This window comes from Arachis duranensis, chromosome 6 (assembly GCF_000817695.3).
Source record: "Arachis duranensis cultivar V14167 chromosome 6, aradu.V14167.gnm2.J7QH, whole genome shotgun sequence".
Taxonomy (NCBI): domain Eukaryota; kingdom Viridiplantae; phylum Streptophyta; class Magnoliopsida; order Fabales; family Fabaceae; genus Arachis; species Arachis duranensis.
The window spans coordinates 42,206,890-42,228,694 of record NC_029777.3 but is presented as its reverse complement, the minus strand read 5'-3'; the positions used below and the strand labels follow the sequence as shown (position 1 = coordinate 42,228,694).

At 39.2% G+C, this 21,805-nt stretch overlaps 1 protein-coding gene and 1 long non-coding RNA gene across 4 annotated transcripts; one reads left to right on the top strand and one right to left on the bottom strand.

Moving 5' to 3' along the window:
- Window positions 1-1,152: 1,152 nt before the first annotated feature.
- Window positions 1,153-10,707, bottom strand: LOC127748324 (uncharacterized). Of its 3 annotated transcripts, none has more exons than XR_008010292.1 (5): window positions 10,633-10,707; window positions 9,995-10,085; window positions 9,586-9,681; window positions 9,079-9,135; window positions 1,153-1,296 (listed from the first exon to the last, which is right to left on the bottom strand). It is a non-coding gene; the product is annotated as an uncharacterized LOC127748324 (long non-coding RNA). The 3 variants fall into 3 exon arrangements; XR_008010294.1 differs by having other exon boundaries at window positions 1,153-1,287; XR_008010293.1 differs by lacking the exon at window positions 1,153-1,296 and adding an exon at window positions 2,261-2,331.
- A 2,950-nt stretch (window positions 10,708-13,657) lies between these two features.
- On the top strand, window positions 13,658-14,152 carry LOC107493921 (uncharacterized). The gene has a single exon (XM_016114953.1). The coding sequence runs from the start codon at window positions 13,658-13,660 to the stop codon at window positions 14,150-14,152; it is 495 nt and encodes a 164-aa protein (XP_015970439.1).
- Window positions 14,153-21,805: the final 7,653 nt, after the last annotated feature.

Genomic DNA, 21,805 nt, shown 5'->3' with positions numbered 1-21,805 from the left:
ATTGACAGAGGAAAAATGTCGGTAAAGATTTTTATATAAATATCCGTTACAAGTATAGTTCTAAACCGACAATTAGATCTCAATCAATATTTAAATTGTTTGTCACTTAAGTAAATCCAATAAAATTAACCGAAGTATTTAGACATCAGGTCGTCTTTTAAGGAATTGCAGGGAAGTATGACTATTATTGGTTATGAAAAAATATATTTTTGGATTTTGTAATGAAAAACAAGAAAGTAAAAATGGCAAGAAAATAAAGCAACAACTACGAAAACTCTTAGCAAGGAAAGAGGATTAGAAATCCTATCCTTATTATCATTATCTATTATGATGGTAAATATGAATTGCCTTCACTTAGTTAACCTCTAACCAATGGAGGAAAGTCAAGTGCATACAATCAACTTAAGTTCATAAGTCTTAGTCAACACATAGTGAGAGGCTAGCTTTTGTGAAGTTCAAGCTAACCGGCAATCTTTAATTACCAATCAACAAAAGATTTTTGATAACTCAAGAGTCTTTAATTGATCAATCCAAGTTAAGAACATAAAAATCTATTTTAAAATTCAACTAAGCATTTTATCAAACACTTGGAAGGCATAAAATAAGAACATAGAAAATTAACAAAGAATATTAAATCTAAACAACAAATTGCAAGCATCAATGACTAACAATTAAAGAGAGTAAAACATGGAAAACATAAATTGCATTAAAAGAAATCTAACGGGACAAGAGTTCATAAACATAAAAATGGCGAAAAAGGAAAATTTACAAGAGAAGAAGATGAACTAAAGTGCTTAAACAAATAAAAGTAAGAGAAAACTAAATTAAAGGAAGATTGAACCTGAACCTAAAGAGAAATTGAAAGAAGAAACCCTAAACCTAGAGAGAGGAGTCTAGAAAACTACATTCAAAACCTAATGTGTGGATGAAAAGTGAATGAATGGATCTCCCCTTCCAGCTTCACTCTGTAGCCTCTCATCTGTATTTTCGGGCCTGAAACTGGGTCAAAAGTAGCCCAAAAATTGCCCCCAGCGAATTCGCTTTACTGAGGCACGTGACGCTCGTCACTCGTACGTATCAGCCATGTGTACGCGTCGCTGAACAAATTTCTGATCACACATACACGTCATCCACACGTACGCATCGCTTGCCTGCTGCACCAGTCACGCGTACGCGTCACCCATGCGTACGCGTTGCTGCCAGCTTCTTAAATACTTGATTTCTTGTGTTCCTTTCACTTTTGCATGCTTCTTTTCTATTCTCTAAACCATTCATTCCTTATAAATCCTGAAAACACTTAACAAACATATCACGGTATCAAATGATAGTAAGAGAGGACTAAAATTAGCAATTATAAGGACAAAGAAGCATGTTTTCAATCATAGCACAAAATTAAGAAGAATAATGTAAAATATGTGAATTATATGCATAAATGTGAGAATAAGTGACAAAATTCACTCAATTTAATACAAAATAAACCATAAAATAGTAACTCATGAGGTATACATATAATCCTACATGATTTTGCAAGAACATATAATTTTTTTTACTTTTTGTATTTTGGTTATGGGTTTTGAATTAATATGAGTAGAAATAAAAGTAAGGAAAGGGAAATGACTGTGGATTTGGGGTCATGAAGAGGCAACCCGCGTGATAGCCAATCCAATCCAAAGCCGAATGAAAGGTGAAGTGTTATTGTCAAAAGGGAGTGACACCAATATGTATGGCCCATTGTGACAAATCTAATCACTAAACTTCTCCATTTTTTATTTTTTAGTTTTTTACATTCGATGAGATGTCGATTTCCTTCTTTCATTCCATTTTTTAATGTTTCCCGCCTTTACAATTTCCTATTTTTTGATCCACGGAAATTTATCACTTAGATTCACTTTGCGAAGAAAACGGCTTCTAATTAACACACTATCCATTGAATTGGAGAAGCAAATATTCTTTTCACTTAATTGATATTTTCGGTTTGGGTGCTGAAATTAAAATGTTCGACTACAAAATAGCTTCTCAAGATATGCTTTTTTTTTTTCCCTTAGATTTGTATGAGAAATCAAATATACAGAACAAAGAAGTTGACCTTATTGTTGTGATAATATATAATTAAAAGAGCCATAGGACAAGTAGGTTTATAAGAAATTTTACTGTGGATTTATAGGTCTTTAAGAAAATAAAATACTAAATAAGTCTAAAAAAATTTTATGACAGCCTTTAAAAAGTACCGTTTTTAAATATTTGAATTTATAGGTTCTTATCACCTTTTCTTTTCAAACTAGTTTATCACGTTAGTCATAAATCAATAACCACACACATCCACCAATGTCACTGCACGAAAAAAAATTACACAAGATGTTACAAAGCATGTCCAACTTTTGAGGGAAGCCGATAGAAGAAAAAATAATCACTATCAAACCAAAGACGCAAAAGGAACATAAGGTAGATAGCATCAATTTATTAGTAAAAATCATATCAAACAAAGAAGTCCCATTTAGAAGTAGCAAAAAGACCATTCTGAGAATCTGGGAGAACCCATAAGGAGTTTCCATCTTTGAAGTGGGACGCAATAAAGTTTTGATAAACTGTAAGGATATGTGGAGAGGACTACAAAGTTTGAAAACGGGGGCCATGGAGCATAAAATGTCATCTTCTAAATCTCCAACCATGGTCACAACATGAATCAATATCAGAGGTCAGCCACCAATACATGGAATTTTGGGTCTAGATACATGCGCTACCCTTGGAGAACTTGAACAGCCAAACCGGCAGAATCATTGGAGGCGTGATGGGGATTGTTATAAATGTGGAAGATCCAATGAGGAACCATGTGCTCGTGAGAACTTTCTTAAGGGTAGCTGTGGATATTCTCAAGCCTTTACCAACAGATTTCTATATGGTAAGGGAGAACCTCCCGAATGTCTGGGTTCATTTTAAATATGAGCACCTTTAAGATAGTTACTGTATGAATTGTGAGGTCATAGGACATAGCAAAAAAGAATGTAACAAAGAGATAGTCATGGCTTCGTGGCATCCACAGGTACCCATATATACTCCTGGGCTAGGTGTAGACCAAGCCAAATCTTTGAATACAGGAGAGGGACGAAGATGAAAGTAGAGCAAATCTTAAGAAGGAGATGAAAAGACGAAGGCGCATGACATCTAGAACAACTATGAGAGAGTGAAAGAACTACAGGAATTTGCAGCCAGCGGAGTAAGCTGAAATCTAGAAGAGATAAGGAATGAAAAAGGAAAGAAAGTAGCAATAGAAAATCAAGAGCAGTTGCAGCAAAAGGAACTCAGAGCTTCAGAGTAAGTAGAGGAAATTTCTCATAATTAGTTGGAGATGGTATAAAATCAAGGGAATTATATTAAAAGAGCTAAGAAGATACTAGAGAAAATTATGACTGTTTTGAATGAGATCAGAGCCAAAAAAGAAAGGAAAACTAATATGCCAGGCTCAATAAAGAAGGGAATAGAAGTTGTGAACTGGATAGGGAAACAACAGAGAGAAGAGAAAAATATTAACTCAGAAGTAGAAAGTCCAAACAATATGGACCATACAAGCCTCATGGAAGTAAACCAACAAGATAAAAGAAAGGACAAGGAAAAAAGAGGAATGTAGAAGGTAATACAATAAAACAGAAGATGAATCGGGACCAAAAACAATAGGGGAGATTTTTAAGTCCAGTTTTGGTGCTAAAAATACAGCAAATGCAGTAGGAGGAATGGAACAACAAAACAAAGGCAAGTATTTAGAATTTAATGAGGAGGATAGCAGGAAAATTTGGGCACTTAGGGGAGTGGGAAAAGAGAAGGATGGTATGGCATAAGAGAAGAATTTAATTATATAAAAACCAGCAGGGGGAGGCACATATTTTATGGAGCTAGCTAAAGAGGAGGATGAAGATAAAAGTGGGAGAATGGAGACACAAATTACGTATGCTGAATGGGAAAAGAGACTAACAATGGAGGTCATAAGCAAATTGAATATCAAAAGGAAGACGGCTGAGCAGGACACTTTGATGATAAAAGCTACATGAGAGGAAAAAGAAGAAGAATTACTTCAAGACAACACCGAGACCAAGAGGACCAAGAAGGAAGAGGTAATAGAGAGAGACGTGGTTATAGGAAAAAAGCAAACTGTTTTCAGTAGTACAATGGTTGAGAAGGCGGGCTCATACATACCCTAACCCCAGCCATTAGTATAGTAAGTTGGAACTGTCGGAGTGTGGTGGCAACTAAGACAGATTCCGAATTAATAGATCTTTATACAAAAATCAACTTGGCCATAGTTTTCCTCATGGAAACAAGAGCTAAGGAATGCAAAATCAGAAAGTTAAAGAGAGAGCTCCATTTTGATAAATTTTTTTGTGTAGAATCCTGGGGCTTGTCCGAAGGTCTAAGTCTTTTATGGAATAAAAATATGAATCTTAAAATTTACTCTTGGTGTGATAAATTTATTAAAACTTATATTATAGATAGGAAAGAAAATAAGTGGGATTGTTATTTTGTGTTTGGAGACCCTAAATTTTGGCAAAAAAAAAAGAAACAATGGAGGGATTTAGTAGCTCAAAATTAGAATAAAAATGAACCATAGTTGTTAATTAAGAATTTTAATGATATTTTGAACCAAGAAGAAAAGGTGGGCCAACACCTAAAGCCAAAAGAGCAGGTGGAAGAATTTAGAAACTTTGTGAATGGCAATAGATTAATGGACATTGATCTTAAAGGAGGAAAATTCATGTTGTTTAGCAATCCTAGGATTGCGTTCGTTACAAGAGAGAGGCTAGACAGGGCTCTTGTCAAATGGGAATGGAGGAGATTATATCAAAACGCAACCCTTATCGCCCTCCCGGCGATAGGATCTAATTATTACCCATTGGTATTAAGGCTAGAACCGAGAGAGAAATTTGAATGACATTTCAAGTTTGAAGCATATTGGGAAGATCATGAAGATTGTGAGAAGATCATTAAGCAAGGATGGGAGGAGCATGGGAATAAAAGGAATAAATGGAAAAAATGACAAGAAAAATTCAAGAGTTACAAGAAGGAATTGGAGCAATAGAGCAAAAGAAACTTTTCTAGAGCAGATAAGAAAATTAACCAATTTAAGGAAGAAATTTCAAAATTATAGAATTAGGATTTTTCAAAACAAAAGTAGGAAAGGATCAAGAATTTAAAGGTAGAAATATCACAGCTATGGAAGAAAGAAGAAAAGTATTGGGGCCAAAGAGCAAGATTAAAGTGGCTGAATTTTAGGGACAAAAATACCCCCTTCTTCTATGCAACAACAATTCAAAGGAGAGACTTGAACAAAATTTGAGAGATTAAAGGACGCAGAGAAAAATTGGATCACAGGAAGTAAGGACATCATGGAACTTGTGAAGAGACATTTCACTAATCTACTTTTTACAACCACAAGGAGCAATGTAGAGGAAAGTACCCGAATTTTTCCGAAAAAGGCCACAAAGGAAATGAACAGGGAGCTTCTCATGTAAGTGTCAGATAAGGAAATAAGGGATGCAACCTTTAGTATGGGAAGCCTGAAAGCGCCTGGACCAGATGGTCTTAATGGTTTATTCTTTCAAAAGCATTGGGATATCATAAGTAGAGAAGTCTGTGATGTTATTAAGGAAGTTTTTGCTAGTAGGAGAATGCCAGAGGACATAGGAGAGACTACGGTGGTCCTGATTCCTAAAGTTAAATAGTCAAAATGCCTCAGCTAATTAAGACCCATTAGCTGTTGTAATTACATTTCCAAGATCGTGACAAAAATCATTGTCCTTAGATTAAACAAGTTTCTGGATAGATTAATCTCACCTACCCAAAGCACTTTCATGGGAGGAAGACTCATACAAGACAACATTGTTATCATTCAGGAGGCCTTCCACAATTTAAACAAGAAAGGCAGGTTTGATTTTCAAAACATAGCTGTAAAATTTGACATGAATGATGAATCCACATTTCATGATATTTATTTGCTCTATTTGGGTGGATTTCATCAACTTTTCTTGCATAGTTTCATGATTTCTTCCTAAATTGTACTTGAAAGTAAAAATATGCCTTTTAGACCTTTTAGTTGCTAAATTTTATTCACTTTAATCCTATTTGATGCCTTGATATGTTTGCTAAGTGATTTTAGGTTTCCAAGGCCAGTATGGGTTGAAGAATTGAGAAAAGAGCATGCAAAAGAGAAGAAATCATGAAAAAATGGAGTTTGGAAGTTTCAGCATCCGTGCGTACGCACCTGATGTGTGCGTACGCATAATTGTTAGTGATGAGTTAGAAAAACTCTAATTTAATTTGACGATGAACAAACATTATTGAAATAATTAATTACAAAATTATTGATTTAATTTTTATCTAACATGTGTTAATTAATAATTTTGTGATGCAATTTTTTTTAATGGGCCGAACAGAAAAGAAAAATTATTGCAAGCCCAATATGCTTATAAGCATTCAGCCATGTTGAAAGTTTCCTATATCAAGTGGCTGAAGCAATTTGTGATCATTTGGGCCGGATTGAATCATTACCATAAGCCCAAATTAATATATTTGCTAAAAAGACCAAATGCATGGTCCGAATCCATTTAGCAAAGAAAGCAAAGTTCCTTTACTTCCAACAGATCTCTTTATTCATCATGTGATGGAATTCAAAATTTTATTAAGATGAATTAATTCAGACCTTGGAACCATGAGAGAGAAATGATGACTGATTTGATGGCCTCTTTAATGATGCACGCCACCGAGAAACAAAGGAAAGTGGACATTTAATTTGCTTTATCAAAATCCATTAGTTAATGTTCAAATTTCTCTTTCTTCTCTCTTAACTTTCTTCATCTCTTTCGGTCCTTACACAGCCAATCCATGGAAGCTACATTGAGCTACTGAAAAGAAGGAAAGACACGCCAAAAGACCATCACAATGATGGCAAGAAAAAGTAAACAAAAAGTATGTTGTGGCTAAGATTCTCATTCACTTGTGATAAGATTTGGTGATGAGATCTTGGCTTCTTCATACCAAAAATGGTTGAAGAAGATTCGACCAGCAAGGTAAAGATCCTTGGAGGGATGGCTTGTCTCTGATTCTGCTCAACCACCACAGGAAGTAGCTTGGGTGGCTACGTGATGGAAGAAGCAGAGATTAGAGCAGATGATGCTATCATCATCATGAAGCATCAAGGGCCAGAAATTCATCTTTGAGAGCAAGCCAAGGATGGAGCGCTCGGATTGATGAAGATTGATGACCAAGGAAGGACTAGAGGTAATTGCATGTTGGGTTTTGCATGGGTTATCTCTTCTCTCTCTCTGGCCGAACCGGTTTGCATGGAGAAGAAGAAGTTGGCTTGGTTTTTGGTTTCAACTATGGAGGCTTCCCCCTTCTATAAAAAGGGAGAATAGCCACAGCTTGAAGCAAGGAGAAAGTGTGAGAGTGCAAGGCACAGAGTTCTCAGAGTTATCTGACTAACAGATTTTCTTCTCCTTCAATGTATTCTGTTTTGTATTTTTCTGTTTAATTTTGTCATGTCTTGAGTCTCATGGAAAAAGGCAAACAGTGAGGTTTGTAAGAAAAAGTCATAGAGCGAAAAAAGGCAGAGAGTGCAAAATTAAAAGAAAAAGCCATAGATGTCCTTAGAGTTCCTTTGTATATCTGTGTTGTGTATCATGATTCTGTGGGAATCCCCTTGTAAGTTGGGTTAGCACTTTATAATCTGTAATCAAGAAGATTATAGTGAAATTCCATCATTGTTGTGATGGAGACTGGATGTAGACTACACTGCACTTAGCAGCTGAACCAGGATATATTTGGGTGTTATTTTCCTTCTCTTCTACTCTATTTTCTGTTTCTGCTGCCCAGGAGATAAAACTGCAAAATATCTCGTGCCAAGTGACGAGCCAAAAAGAAAAGTCTCGTGGCTAGGGACGAGACAAAAATCACCATAAGTTGTTTAAAAGACAAGCAAGTGTTCTGAAGTGAAAAAGGGGCTAAGATTCAACCCCCCTTCTCTTAGCCATTGAAACCATCAGTTAGCTTATGGTGACGCGTACGCGTGAAGGTGAATTTTATCAGGTCACGCGTACGCATGACACGTGTACACGTGATCCTGGTCACGTGAGCTCATTAATTGCAATTCACTGGGGGGGAATTCTAGGCCTCCAAAACCCAATCCAACTAATTTCTGAAACGATTTCAATCCAAATTGAAGAGGAATGAAGGGGGAGCAATTAGGGTAGCTTACACTACAAGGATTTTAATCATTTGTGGCAGTTTTTTTCTTGTTTGTGGCGGTTTCAAACTCCCACAAAAAGGATCATGGCAGTTTCAAAAATCCCCAAAATTGGAGGTGCCACGAGCTCCTTTGTGGCGAATTTTCACAACCCCCACAATTCCATTCAGTGACAATTTTCTATCCCTTTTCTGGGGATTCTGTGCTAGCGTTTTGTGGCAATACTTGGTTAATCATTGTGACAATTTAGAATCTCCAGAAAAAAATTTTGAATTAAAAAAAAAGACACATTCGTGTGGGATTTTAATTTCCACAAACATATCAATATTATTCTTAAACAATTAATCTAAATACTAGAATTATATTATTATAATACTAATCAATTATCATTTAAAAGAAATATTTAAATAAGACATTAAAAATTTAGAAGGAAATTAAAATATTACATATCTAAACAAAATTTAACACAAAAATACTTTGAAATATAAAACAAGACACTTGGGTCTGTCAATATGACCTCGACTAAACTAGGTAGTAACTAATATAAGAATCCCTTCGCATCCCAATTGGATGAAATAGAGATTATATTTCAACTATATAAAGCACTAAAATCAATTTGGCTGATTAAAGCATTCTAGCTGTCATCTAAAAATATGAAGATACCCTATGTAGAGACAATCAACTATGCAATTTGTATTTTCCAGATTAATAAACATAATAATGACACTCGAATGATCTAATCTTTATTCCAAATTGTGCAACACAATTTGCAGCTAAAAAGTAAGAAGGCTGAAAGACCACACTCATAACCTCATTATTAGCATCTCAAATAAAGAAGATATGGTTACCTTTTTCAAAGATTCCTGAAGAATCTTTTGTAAAGAACCATCGTTCTTCTTGAGTAGCTGAAAGCCCATATATTTCACAAAGCCATTAGATTTTTGGAGTGACTAAAAAGTGGTAATCATTAGTTTAAATTTGTCTTTTATGTTATAAAAAGAAAAAGAAAACGTAAAAGAGAGCTTAATGATGCTGTTCAACCTTGATTAATAACAAACAAGGATGAATGTTAAAAATCTAAAATCGAAAGGATAAGAAAATTTAGATAAGATAAAATTTGAATAGAAGATAGGGGAACAGTGCCAAATATAATGCAAGCAACCAAAACTGCACAGAATTGAACTTATCAAAAGCTATATTAATCATGAGAAAAAGAGAAAACAACTGAAAAAAAAAAGCAATTTTTTTTATGTATTTCTAAGAGAAAAAAAATAGAATAATTCAAAAGAGATACTATTAAAACACGAAAAAAAGAATCTTAGCCAAATGAGGAAGAAGAAACAATTATAGCATACATCTTCATGGTCATCATCTTCGTCATCAAAGATGTCATCATCTTCAATCACCAATTCCTCATCGATCTCAGCAGGAGAAATATCCAGTTCCTCATCCTATCATAAAAAAATACTAAACTAGTGCAAACATCATTTCAGTAAGATATAATAAAGCATGTAATGGTGAATAAATTCAATAAAGTTTAATAAAGCATAAAAATAAAATCAAAGTTTAAAAAGCTAACAAATAAAATATGAAGGGTATGCAGATGAGTTCAAACTATCTTAAAGTGCTTTTCCATAATCATCATTGTTTGTCTCCCAATTATATCCTTAATGTGCTAACAATAAAATCAAAGTTTAAAAAGCTATGGCCAGAAGGATCATGATAGCATGGAACTAAACATTTCTTTGAAAATTAAGTACCTACCATTTGGTCGCTTTAAATCTTCTGCTGAAGATCATGACATTGCATCGCCGAGATCATCATTCTCCCTGTTATGAGCTCTAGAACCATCATCCTAGTTACATCAGCAGTATTATTCAAGATATTCTCTTGTCCTTAATAAAGCATGTAATGGTGAATACATTCAATAAAGTTCTTCATCAAAGCAATTGATAGTTGGAAGTGAATAATAATTTTTGGTTTCACAAAGCTGAATAATCAATCTAAAAGGCATCATTATATGACATATGCTTAAAAGAATTGTTCAGAAAGAGCTGATATGACTTATCAATAAAGGATGCACATGATTCATAAATCATAAGAAATCCTTCAATTTCTTGTGCACAAGATACAAAGTAGGATTTATGACATTGAATGAAATGTCATCACTTGGGTTTGGATATGAAATCTATTAGTACAGTTGTAGGGAAGCATGATAATGACATTCAAATTTTCCCACTTAAGAGTTAATTTTTTCCATTTTTTTCACTGAAATCAATGAAACTGTTCTGTTGTTAAAAATACATATAGAGCATAAATTCCTCTTTAAATATCCTCAATAAGATATGTATTTATTGATATTCACACACAGCAATACGTTGCTCAGTAAGAAGATTACTTACCACATCAAAATGAATGCAAAAGCGATCTGATAATGACTCTACAGTACCAAATACCCAACAAAAACCACAATGACCCTAAACAATTAGCACAAGGATTAAAATGTTAACAAAGGAAAAATATACCGCAAGCAAATAATTAAATAGATAACTCTACGACATAGGAAGCGCCAGTAGTAGTCTAAATAATGTCCCTTTCAAAGTACAAGACAACAAGCCCAGCAAAAAAGGGAATGCGGTAAGATCTTAGATCTGGATATTACGATATCTTCTTAAAAAGGCCGTCCCTAGTCAGAATTGGGGTGGGTTGTCCAAAGACGATTGGGGAACTACGAGTGAGAAGGGTAATAGGCGCACTCAGGCAAGCATTTTTGCTTGGTATTTCTTCCAGATTATATCCGATTTGGGATTAGATCAAACTCTAGCCCCTTCCACATTCACTTGGTCTGCTTTCTTTGGTTGTCTCTTGTACTCAAACCAGTCAATTCCTATAATGCAGAATGTGTCATATACAATTCACATAATTTAAACCACCAAATTTAAGTCTTTACTAAACAAGAACAAATTCTCACCGTAATGACTTGGAACCACATGAGAATTAGTTCCACGAGATCTGATAGCTTCGAATGCAGCTTCAATCAAAGTTTCTAGAGACTCCAGCTTGCTCACATTCCAGATCTCCTCAGCCAGTGCCACCGAGTCGGCGAAAAAACCGCGCTCTGAGTGCTTCAAGCTGTTGGAGCAAAATCAGAACCAGCGAAAGAAGCCGCTGTCAAAGACGATGCAGAAACAAAATATCTAAGCATTACTCAACGATTTGAATGGAATCATCCCTGAAATACTATCCCGAGAGGTGAGAGCTCCACAAACTGAGAGGCTTCACAATCTCCTCGTCCTCCATTCAAAACTCCAGCGGGTGACGCGTTGACGGAGGAGACTTGGCAGCAATGGTGGCAAGGAATTGAACGGCGGTGGCGATGGAATCCATATTTTAGGGTTTCAGACTCACTCGTTCTCTCTCTCTCTCGAATAACTCTTTTATTTTTTTTTCATTTTTGGTATGGGCTTGGTAAATATTTGTTTTTGTTGGGTTTTTTATAATTAATTGGGTTGAAAATAAACTGTGGGAGTTTTGTTAATTATTTAAAATGGTTATAAATAAAATAGATTGTGGAGGTTCTAATAACTCTCACTAGAAAACTTGCTCAAACAAATAAGAATTTTGTAGTGTTAGTATCATGTTGTAGGTTATTTTCTAGAGAGAGAAGCTCTCTCTTCTCTCTAGAATTTAGGATTTTTGTATTAGTTTCTTTTTAATTTTAGATTTTAATTATTGTTTTAATGTAGTTTTATTTTATGTTTCTATGCTTTCTTGTCTTGATCTTTTTAATTTCTTTTGTCATTTTCTCAATTTTGTCATTTTTAGTTTATGAATACTCTTGTCAATTTTGGTTTCATTAATGCAATTTTAATGTTTTATGTTTCTTTGATGCTATTTGAGTTTTGATCATTATTGTCATGCAATTGGTAGCATAGATTTTATTTTTATTGCAACTTAATATGCTTTTCCTTTTAATGCATGTTAGGTGTTTGATAAAATGTCTCTTATAGTTTTTGCATAGTTTTTCACACTCTTGGTTAGAAATTGGGTAATTAGGTGAACTTGAGTCTTTGTGGTCCATAACTAGGATAGGAATCTTCAGCATCCGAACATACACACAATTGTTAGCTTATGGCAACGTGTACGCGTGACCCACATGTACGCGTGAGGGTGAATTTCGTCAGGTCACGCATACGTACGCGTGACCCTGGTCACGTGAGCTCATTAATTGCAATTCGTTGGGGCGAATTCTGGTCCTCCAAAACCTAGTCGAACTAATTTTTGAATCTATTCCAAGCTAAATTGAAGAGGGATGAAGGAGGGAGCAATTATTGTAGCTTAGTATCATGTTGTAGGTCATTTTTTAGAGAGAGAAACTCACCCTTCTCTCTAGAATTTGGGATTTTTGTCTTAGTTTCTTTTTAATTTCAGATTTTAATTCTTGTTTTAATGTAGTTTCATTTATGTTTCTATGCTTTTTTGTCTTGATTTTCTTAATTTCTTTTGTCATTTTCTCAATTTTCTCATTTTTAGTTTATGAATACTCCTGTCAATTTTGGTTTCTGTTGATACCCTGGACCGAGCTATAAGGCCCGGGTTGAACGATGACAAATGACCGACCTCTTTGAAAGGTTGGCCCACCAAATGACCTCTCTTGTAAAGAGGTCGGACAGTTGCCACAAAGGCCTAAAGAGGCCCAAAATGAAATGACCACTGCCTATTAGAAGGCAGTTAGCGAAAGATATGATCTCACTCGCAAAAGATAAAAATAAGATAACAAACTTATCTCAAACGAAGATCGTGAAGCACTTTTATAAATACACTGGAGCTCCCAGGTATAACACATACTCCAATTCTATAAAGCCCGTACTGACTTAAGCATCAGAGTCTCTTGCAGGTACCACCACCCTTCGGTGATTGAGGACCAGCAGCACCTCAGGCCCCAACAAGTCGGACACGACAGGCTTGACCAAACCAGAAGATCTCACCCGAGATCGATCTCAGTGTTTCAGGTAACCCTCAGAACATTGGCTCTGTTGCCGGGGATCTGGAAGTCATCCCATCGTCATGGTAGACAACCCTCCTACCAATAACCACACATCCGGATTAAAAGAAGGAACGCCAATGAAGAACACGGATGCTACACCAACCTCCCCGAAGGACGCACATCACTCCAAGGGAGACAAGTAACCCCAGAACGCTGAAATCTTAGATGCCATCCATGAGAAGCAGGATCACCACAAATAGCTCAAACAAGAAGCCGAACGACAACAAGAAGCCGAGCGAGATCTTCAGAGAGAAACAAGACAGCATCGGGAACTGGAAGAAAACCTCCTAAAACTCAAAGCCGACCTGGAAGCTAAAACCACTCGCTCTGACCGTGAAACTAGCCCCCACAAGGACCAAGATCCGTTCACGAAAGAAATCATGAAAGCTAAAGTCCCAAAAGACTTCAAAGCTCTTGACATGACCCCATATGATGGCACGTCCGACCTAAGTCATCACCTCAGCAACTTTAGGAGTCGGATGTACCTCACGGATGCCTCAGACGCTCCGACCACCCTGACCCAAATGGCAATAAAGTGGTTCGACAGCTTGCCCCCGAGATCAGTCACAAGCTTCGACGACCTCGCCAAAAAATTTCTAGCCAGGTTCTCCATACAAAAGGGTAAAGGCCAACATGCTCGAAGCCTGTTACGGATTAAACAGGGAGACCGGGAAAGCCTCTGCACCTATATGAAAAGATTCAACAAAGCATGCCTTGACATACATAACCTCCCCACAGAAGTAGCCATTTTGGGACTCATCAGCGGCCTACCGGACGGGCCATTCAGTCACTCCTTATCCATGAAGCACCCCACATCCCTAAATGAAGTACAAGAACAGGCTGAAAAATACATCAATATCGAGGAAAAATCCTGATTAGGAGAAACCTTCAAAGCTGGGTTCTCCTACCCATCTCGGAGAAAGGATAAAGAGTCAAAGAAAAAGGAGGACCAATCCACAGAGAAGCCTAGGAACTCTTCAGGTATTTTTAGTTGACGTCTACCAGAAAATATGCAACACAGAAAAGATCCCACCTCCTTGCCCAATTAAACATAAAAGGGGAGGATGTCAGACCGAATACTGCGAATACCACCGGATCTATGGACATCCCACTAATGAATGTTACAACTTGAAGAATGTCATAGAAAAATTGGCCCGAGAAGGAAGACTAGATCGATTCCTCGCCACCAGAATGGATGAGCCAAAAAAGAGAAGGAGTGATGAAGAGGGCGGACGAGCCGAACGTCCCCCTCACACCCCTGAAAGGAACGTCTATATGATCAACGGAGGATTCGCAGGAGGGGGAATCTCCAAATTGTGCCACAAAAGACACCTTAAAGAAGTATATCATGTCGAAGAAGGGGACAGGTCACCCGACCTTCCTACTATCACCTTCACCAAAGAAGACGCCGCAAGCATCATCCCTGGGCATGATGACCCCGTGGTCATTACCAACATACTAGCTAATGCCAATGCCTACCGAACACTAGTTGATCAGGCAAGCTCTGCGAACATCCTATTTAAATCCGCCTTCGACAAGCTCGGACTACAAGAAAAAGAGCTCAGAACATATCTCAACAGCCTGTTCGGGCTAGGAGACGCTCCGATCTAGCCCCTTGGATACATCCCACTACACACGACCTTCAGAAAAGGAACCCGGTCCAGAACACTGAGCATAGACTACATTATGGTCAACGTGAACTCCGCAAACAACGACCTTATAGGACGAACGACCCTAAATCAGTCTCCGTAGTAGTCTGAACTCTACACCTATGCATGAAATTCCCAACCCTGGAAGGGATAACCACCATAAAAGGAGACCAAAAGCTCACGCGACGATGTTTTAACAAAAGCCTGAACCTTAAAGGCGACCCCAGAGGAAAATAAACCAATACCATTTTACTCGGGGGAACCTGGGCTCACGAAAAATTTTGCCCACAACCAGAAGGCGAGAGACCAAAGAGGTCCAAATCGGAGACACCAAAGATAAAACAATAAATATCGGTGCAAACCTAAAAGAAGACCTAAAGGAGCTACTAATAAAGTTCCTAAGGGACAACTCCGACCTCTTCGCATGGAAAGCCGCATACATGTCCGGCATAGATCCCGAATTAATGTGCCATAAATTGGCGGTGTACTCGGGATCCCGACCAGTGCAGCAGAAGTGCAGAAAGCTCATACCAGAAACATCACAAGTAGTTGAGGAATAGGCACAAGCCTTACTAGAGGCAGGGTTCATAAGGGAGGTCAAATACCCACTGTGGCCGGCCAAGGTCGTACTGGTCAAAAAGCCAAATAGAAACTGGCGGATGTGTGTAAACTACACGGACCGCAACAAAGCCTGCCTTAAAGACCCCCTACCCCCCTCTCGAATATCAACACCCTGGTCAATCCCTCGTCGGGATACAAGTACCTCTCCTTCATAGATGCCTACTCGGGGTACAACTAGAACCCAATGCATCAATCCGACTAAGAGAAGACCTCGTTCCTCAAACTGAAGGCAAACTATTACTATGTAGTCATGCTGTTCGGACCCAAGAACGTGGGAGCTACATATCAGAGGTTGATGAATAAAGTATTCGTCGACCACATCGAAATGCTGATAGAAGTCTATGTAGATGACATGCTGGTAAAAACCCAAAAGAGAACAAATGCTGCTACCCGACCTCGCCGAAGTATTCAGCACCATAAGAAAGCATAGGATGAGACTAAATCCCACAAAATGCACTTTTGCGGTAGAAGCTGGAAAATTCCTAGGGTTCATGCCCACCCAAAGAGGGATTGAGGCAAACCCAGACAAATGGCAAGCTATACTCAACATGAAAAGCCTGACCTGCGTCAAGGAGGTACAACAGCTAAATAGAAGACTAGTAGCCCTGTCTAGATTCCTAGCTGGATCGGCCTTAAGATCTCTCCCTTTCTATGCAACCCTAAGGAAAAGAAAAAGGTTTGAATAGACACCAGAATGCGAACAGCATTCCAAGACTTCAAAACATTCCTGGGGCAATCACCTATCTTGACCCGACCTTGACATGGAGAAGAACTGGTACTAAACCTTGCCGTTGGAAGTCGGGCGATAGCATCAGCACTAGTCAGAGAAGACAACAACGGACAACAACCCATCTACTTTATCAGCAAGGCTTTACAAGGGGCCGAACTAAACTACCAAAAGATAGAAAAGTTTACCTACGCCCTCATACTTACTTCCCGATGACTCCGACAGTACTTTCAAGCCCACACCATCAGAATACGGACCAACCAGCCCATGAAAGGGATCTTATAGAAAACCGACTTGGCTGGAAGAATTTTACAATGGGCAGTCGAGTTGTCCGAATTTGACCCCACTTATGAAGCCCGGACGGCCATCAAGTCCCAGTACCTGGCCGACTTCGTCGCAGAGTACACTGACACCATAGGATCCCCCGTTGAATGGAACCTCTACGTCGACGGCTCATCAAACAAAGCCGGAAGTGGAGCAAGCGTTATCCTGAAAAGCGATCAAGGGACCTAGCTCAAGCTCTCCTTAAGATTTGAGTTCCCCGCTTCAAACAACTAAGCCGAGTACGAAGCCCTATTGGCTGGTCTAAAGCTGGCTAGAGAAGTCAGAGCTCAAAAACTGACCATCTTCAGCGATTCACAAGTAGTCACCTCATAGATAGAAGGAAGCTACCAGGCAAAGGATTCCACCATAAAAAAATACCTAGACAAAACTAGATAATAGCTCCAGAAATTCAGGGGATATGAGTTCCGTCATATACCTCGAGAACAAAATGCCCAAGCCGACGCACTTTTAAAACTAGCCAGCACCAAACCAGGAGGCAATAATAGAAGCCTCATCTAAGAAACTCTACAAAACCCATCGACCTCAGAATAAGAGAAGATCCTAAACATATCAGATCAGGACCATGGCTGGATGACCCCCATAATCAACTACCTCAAGTCCGAAATACTTCCCACAGAAAAGAAGGAAGCAAAAAGGCTCATAAGGGACGCACAATATTACACCCTGGTACACGACATCCTATACAGAAGAGGGATCTCAACATCCTTCGTCAAGTGCGTCCCGACTTCTGCAAAAAAGGAGGTCCTGGAGGAAGTTCACAGTGGCATATGTGGCAATTACCTCAGGGCACGAGCTTTATCCAAAAATGTCCTCCGAGCCAGCTTCTACTGGCCGACCTTACAGAAGGAAGCAACAAAGTTCGTCAAAATGTGCCCCCCATGCGAGAAGCACGCCAACTTTCATATCGCACCACCTGAAGAGCTCATCTGCATTACTTCACCCTGGCCATTCGCAAAGTGGGGGCTCGACCTCCTTGAAACATTCCCCCAGGGATCAGGGCAAGTCAAATTTTTCATTGTAGGAATAGACTACTTCACCACGGACAATGGTACTCAGTTCACCGTCACGGGCTTCAGGAACCTGGCAGCTGATCTGAAAATCAAGCACGAGTTCTGACTGAAGAGCTCAGTGGAACACCCACAAGCCAATGGACAGGCGGATGCCGCCAAACGTTGACTGCAGGAAGCAAAAGGAGCCTGGGCTGAAGAGCTCCCGCAAGTCCTATGGGCATACTGGACAACGCCACACTCCACTACCGGGGAATCACCCTTCCGACATGCTTACGAAATGGAGGCAATGATCCTCGTTGAAGTAGAGGAAAGATTCCCTAGGGTGATTTTCTACAATGAGGATACCAACCCCCGAGCACAAAGGGAAGAACTTGACCTGTTTCCAGAGGTCCAAGAAAGAGCTCGGATTAGAGAGGAAGCGCTAAAGCGTCGAATAGCCTCAAGATATAACCGGAAAGTAATCCAACGAAGCTTCGCTACCAACGACCTTATCCTAATCCAAAATGATATCGGATCGGGTCGGTCAGGAGAAGGAAAACTAGCAACTAACTGGAAAGGACCGTACCGAGTTACAGAAGTACTAGGGAAAGGTTATTATAGGGTGGCCGATCCCCAGGGTGAGAGTTCCCGAGGTCTTGGCATGCCTGTAACCTAAGAAAGTACTATAGTTAGAACAAGACCTTGAGCCAAGTTGCGCTCTTTTTCCCACCAAAGGGTTTTTTTAATGAGGCACCAGGACAAGACCTAAAGAGGCCCGACTTACAGAGTAACTCCACAAACGTACCTACTCTTGTTTATGTTTTTTCTCACTACTTTTTATCTTTAGTAAAATTACAGATTTCCTAAAATGGTTCCTACCAAGGCGCATTAATTTAGGCTCGAGAAAATGCAAAATTCATCGCCCGATCATAAAGGTCGGCAAGGTGAAGCGACAAAAACTCAAATTAATTCAAGAAGTTATGAAAGTAACCCATATAAAGCGACTTGACGAGGTTGGATAAAAAACGGAGTTGCTAAAAATAACTTCAAAAGGCCCGACAGAAAAGTCGGACCATCTAAAAGGATCACTAGAAAGGGAATATCACCATACAAAGGCCAAAAAGGTTGAAAGTCCTAGTGCCAAAGTGCTAAGCTAGAAGGGTAAAAGTCCAAAAAGGACATTACTTAAAAAGCAAAAGCACTCTCAAAGTCTGAATAAAGCTCAAAAGTCATCCGAATAAACTAAAAAGGGGGGTTCTAGTTAAAAAACACTACCCGAAAAGTTATTGGAATTGACTGTAAGCCTACAAAGGTCAAGCTGCAAAGGATTGAAACATCCAAGAATGGAGTAACACTAAACTCGCATAAAACTACAAAAAGGTAACAAGTTCATAAAAAGAACACTACATCGAGATCACCAGAAAGAGTCCTGATTGGGAAGGACTAAAAATCCAATCCTAAGGCCCAGCCAGGAAGCCACTCTCAGGCAAGAGGACATGATAGGGTGAATAAAAGCGCTCCTCAGATTACCAACACAGTTAATAGAAAAGGATAGCACAAAAGGGAAGCATTCAAAGCCCAAGGTATTACATAAACCCAAGGGCAAAAATACTTTGATTTAAACCCAAAAAAAGTTGCTTGAAAGCAACCATAAAGTGTCAGAGAAATATCCAAAATATTACAAAAAATCAAGAGCTTAAAGGTCCACAAGTCGGACCGCATCAATACATAATAAAATGTGAAGGATCACATAGGGTCCAGCTTCACTCCAATCATTATGTTCTGAGGAATAGGAGGGATGACTGAGATCAGAATAGCCCTAACAACACCATCCGGGCCATTCAGGATCTCCACGTTGGGCTCAGCCTCAGGAGGTGACACCTCGGCAGAAGGGGCTACAAAAGACTTGGCAGAAGGATCTAATGCAGGAGTCTCGTCATCATCCAAAGTAGGCACAATCTTACCATCCTCCATAACATTGTCCATGCTAAATAAGGAGAGGTCGGCATCTGGAGAAGGAACTCAAACCTAGGCCTTCAAATTCTCATACAGAGCGGTCATGTCACTCACCACATGGCCCTGAAGCTCAGCATAATTATCATAAGCAGACTGGAGTTTCTCCTTATCTTCCAGAAGCTCACCATAAGTCCGAGTGTAACTCTCCTTGGCCTTTTTCACCATATCCTCAGCTAAATTTACAGCGGCCTCTGCGATAGTAGCCCGAGCCTTCTCCCTCTCCACCATAAGCTCTAACCCAACATTCTTGGCCTCTAACTCAACCCTCAAACCCTCTACCCTATCATAATCAGCATTGGCCTTCTACAGAAAAGCACTATTAGCATAGATAGGAAACTTCTTAAAGTCCCGAGATAGAGCAGCGCCGAAATTAGCCATCTGAATACTGTTGCTGGATACGAAGTCAAGGTGGTGGTGGATGGACACATCGTCGATCAGGACGAAGCCATAAGGGGCAATACACTTCGTAGCAAAGGCCACACCATCAAAGTCCTTGTCATTGAGATCATATGCCCCAGTAGTCCTTGGCCTATTGGGAGAAGGGCCAGATGAAGTAGGAGAGGAGGCAACACCAGAAGTTACCAAGAGTAGATCAGTAGAGGGCGCCCGAACTCGAGGTGTCGGGATGACCCTCCTCGAACCCTGAGGATCAGATTCTGGCTTCTTCGGAGGGACCTGGGAGGAGCCCTCCCCCGACATATTCTTTTGAATATTCTGGGCAGCTACCGTCTTCTTGGTCTTCCTAAGAAACTTCATCGAATCAGAACTGGCAACCATCTATGGAAAAGAAGAAAGGAACCACAGAAACAGTTATGCAATAGACAGATGAAAAACAAGCAATAAGAAAATTGCTTTATAAAGAAGTCGGGCATTACCTAGCTCGAAACGAAGGAGACCAGGATCTTCTAAAAACTTCTTTGTGTCCAAGTGAGGAGGATCCCCCCAAGGCTCCTCTAAGACACCCACAAAGGCCCTCTCAACCTCATCTAAACTCTCCCATGGATACTTAAGGACTACAGGATCCTTTTGCCACCAAAGGGGTAAGGTGGGTTCTTTATTCTCATCCAAAAATAAGGGGTGAACATCCTGAACAGCCCATACTTTGAAATAGAAATTTTTGAAATCATGAAAAGAATCATCAAAAATCGAAAAAACTTTCTTTCCCTGAGTAGCATGGAAAGAGATCCAAGAAGCCTTCTTCTTGGCCATCCTCGGCTTAGTCATCACAAACAGGTAAAGAAAAAGAGAGAGGGTAGGTCGGATACCCAGCTCTTGGCACAACAATTCAAAAATCTTCATGAAGGCCCAAGAGTTAGGGTGAAGCTGGGAGAGGGCCACATTACAATTCCATAGGAAATCAGTCTCAAATGCGGTAAAGGGAAGGGTAATGCCTAGTTTGGTAAAAAAGCAGTCATATGCGTAAAAGAACGGACGTTCTGCCTGACTTAAGGGGGGAAAACTGACCCTTTCCTCAGGGTCGGGCAACAACAGCTCGTAGTTCTTCTCATCCTCCCTATTCTCACAAATCCTATGAAACTTCCTAAACTTCTCACAATACTTCGGGTCTGCTATAGTGACACATCCTAGCACTATGGAATCTAATCAGTCAGCCTTATCAGAATAGACTTTTGTGGACATCTCAACAATATTCTTATGAGAAGACATAAAAACTACACCTACAGCAAGAAAATAGAAAGGGCGTTACTACCACACAACTAGGGCAGAAGAAAGGAGATGAAAATATAGCCAGTAAACAACCAACACGATAACAAAAGGGCGCCCCAAGGTTTACAAAGAAAACGAGAAGATGACCATCAAAACCAAAGAGCACCCTTTGAAGGCAATACGGATACAGAAAGGAGACGAAAAGAAGTCCGAAAACCCTAGCCCCTCCAACAAACAAGAAAAGCGCGAAGTCAAAAAAAGCTTCAACCTTTTTCAAAACAAAAAGCAAAGCAAGATCAAAACTTTGAAAGGAAAATAGAAGCATGCAGCAGAAAAACAAAACACTAAAACGGAAAAAACGTGACCAGGAAGAAGAACGAGAAAATGCCAACCTGCGATGAAGAAAGGAGCGACGGCAACAGTTGAACAGTAAAACCCAAACGATCCACAAGTGCCTCAAAAAAGTCTTCAAAGGGGAAGAAAGCTTGGGGCAAAATCGAAGGAACCAGACGAAAA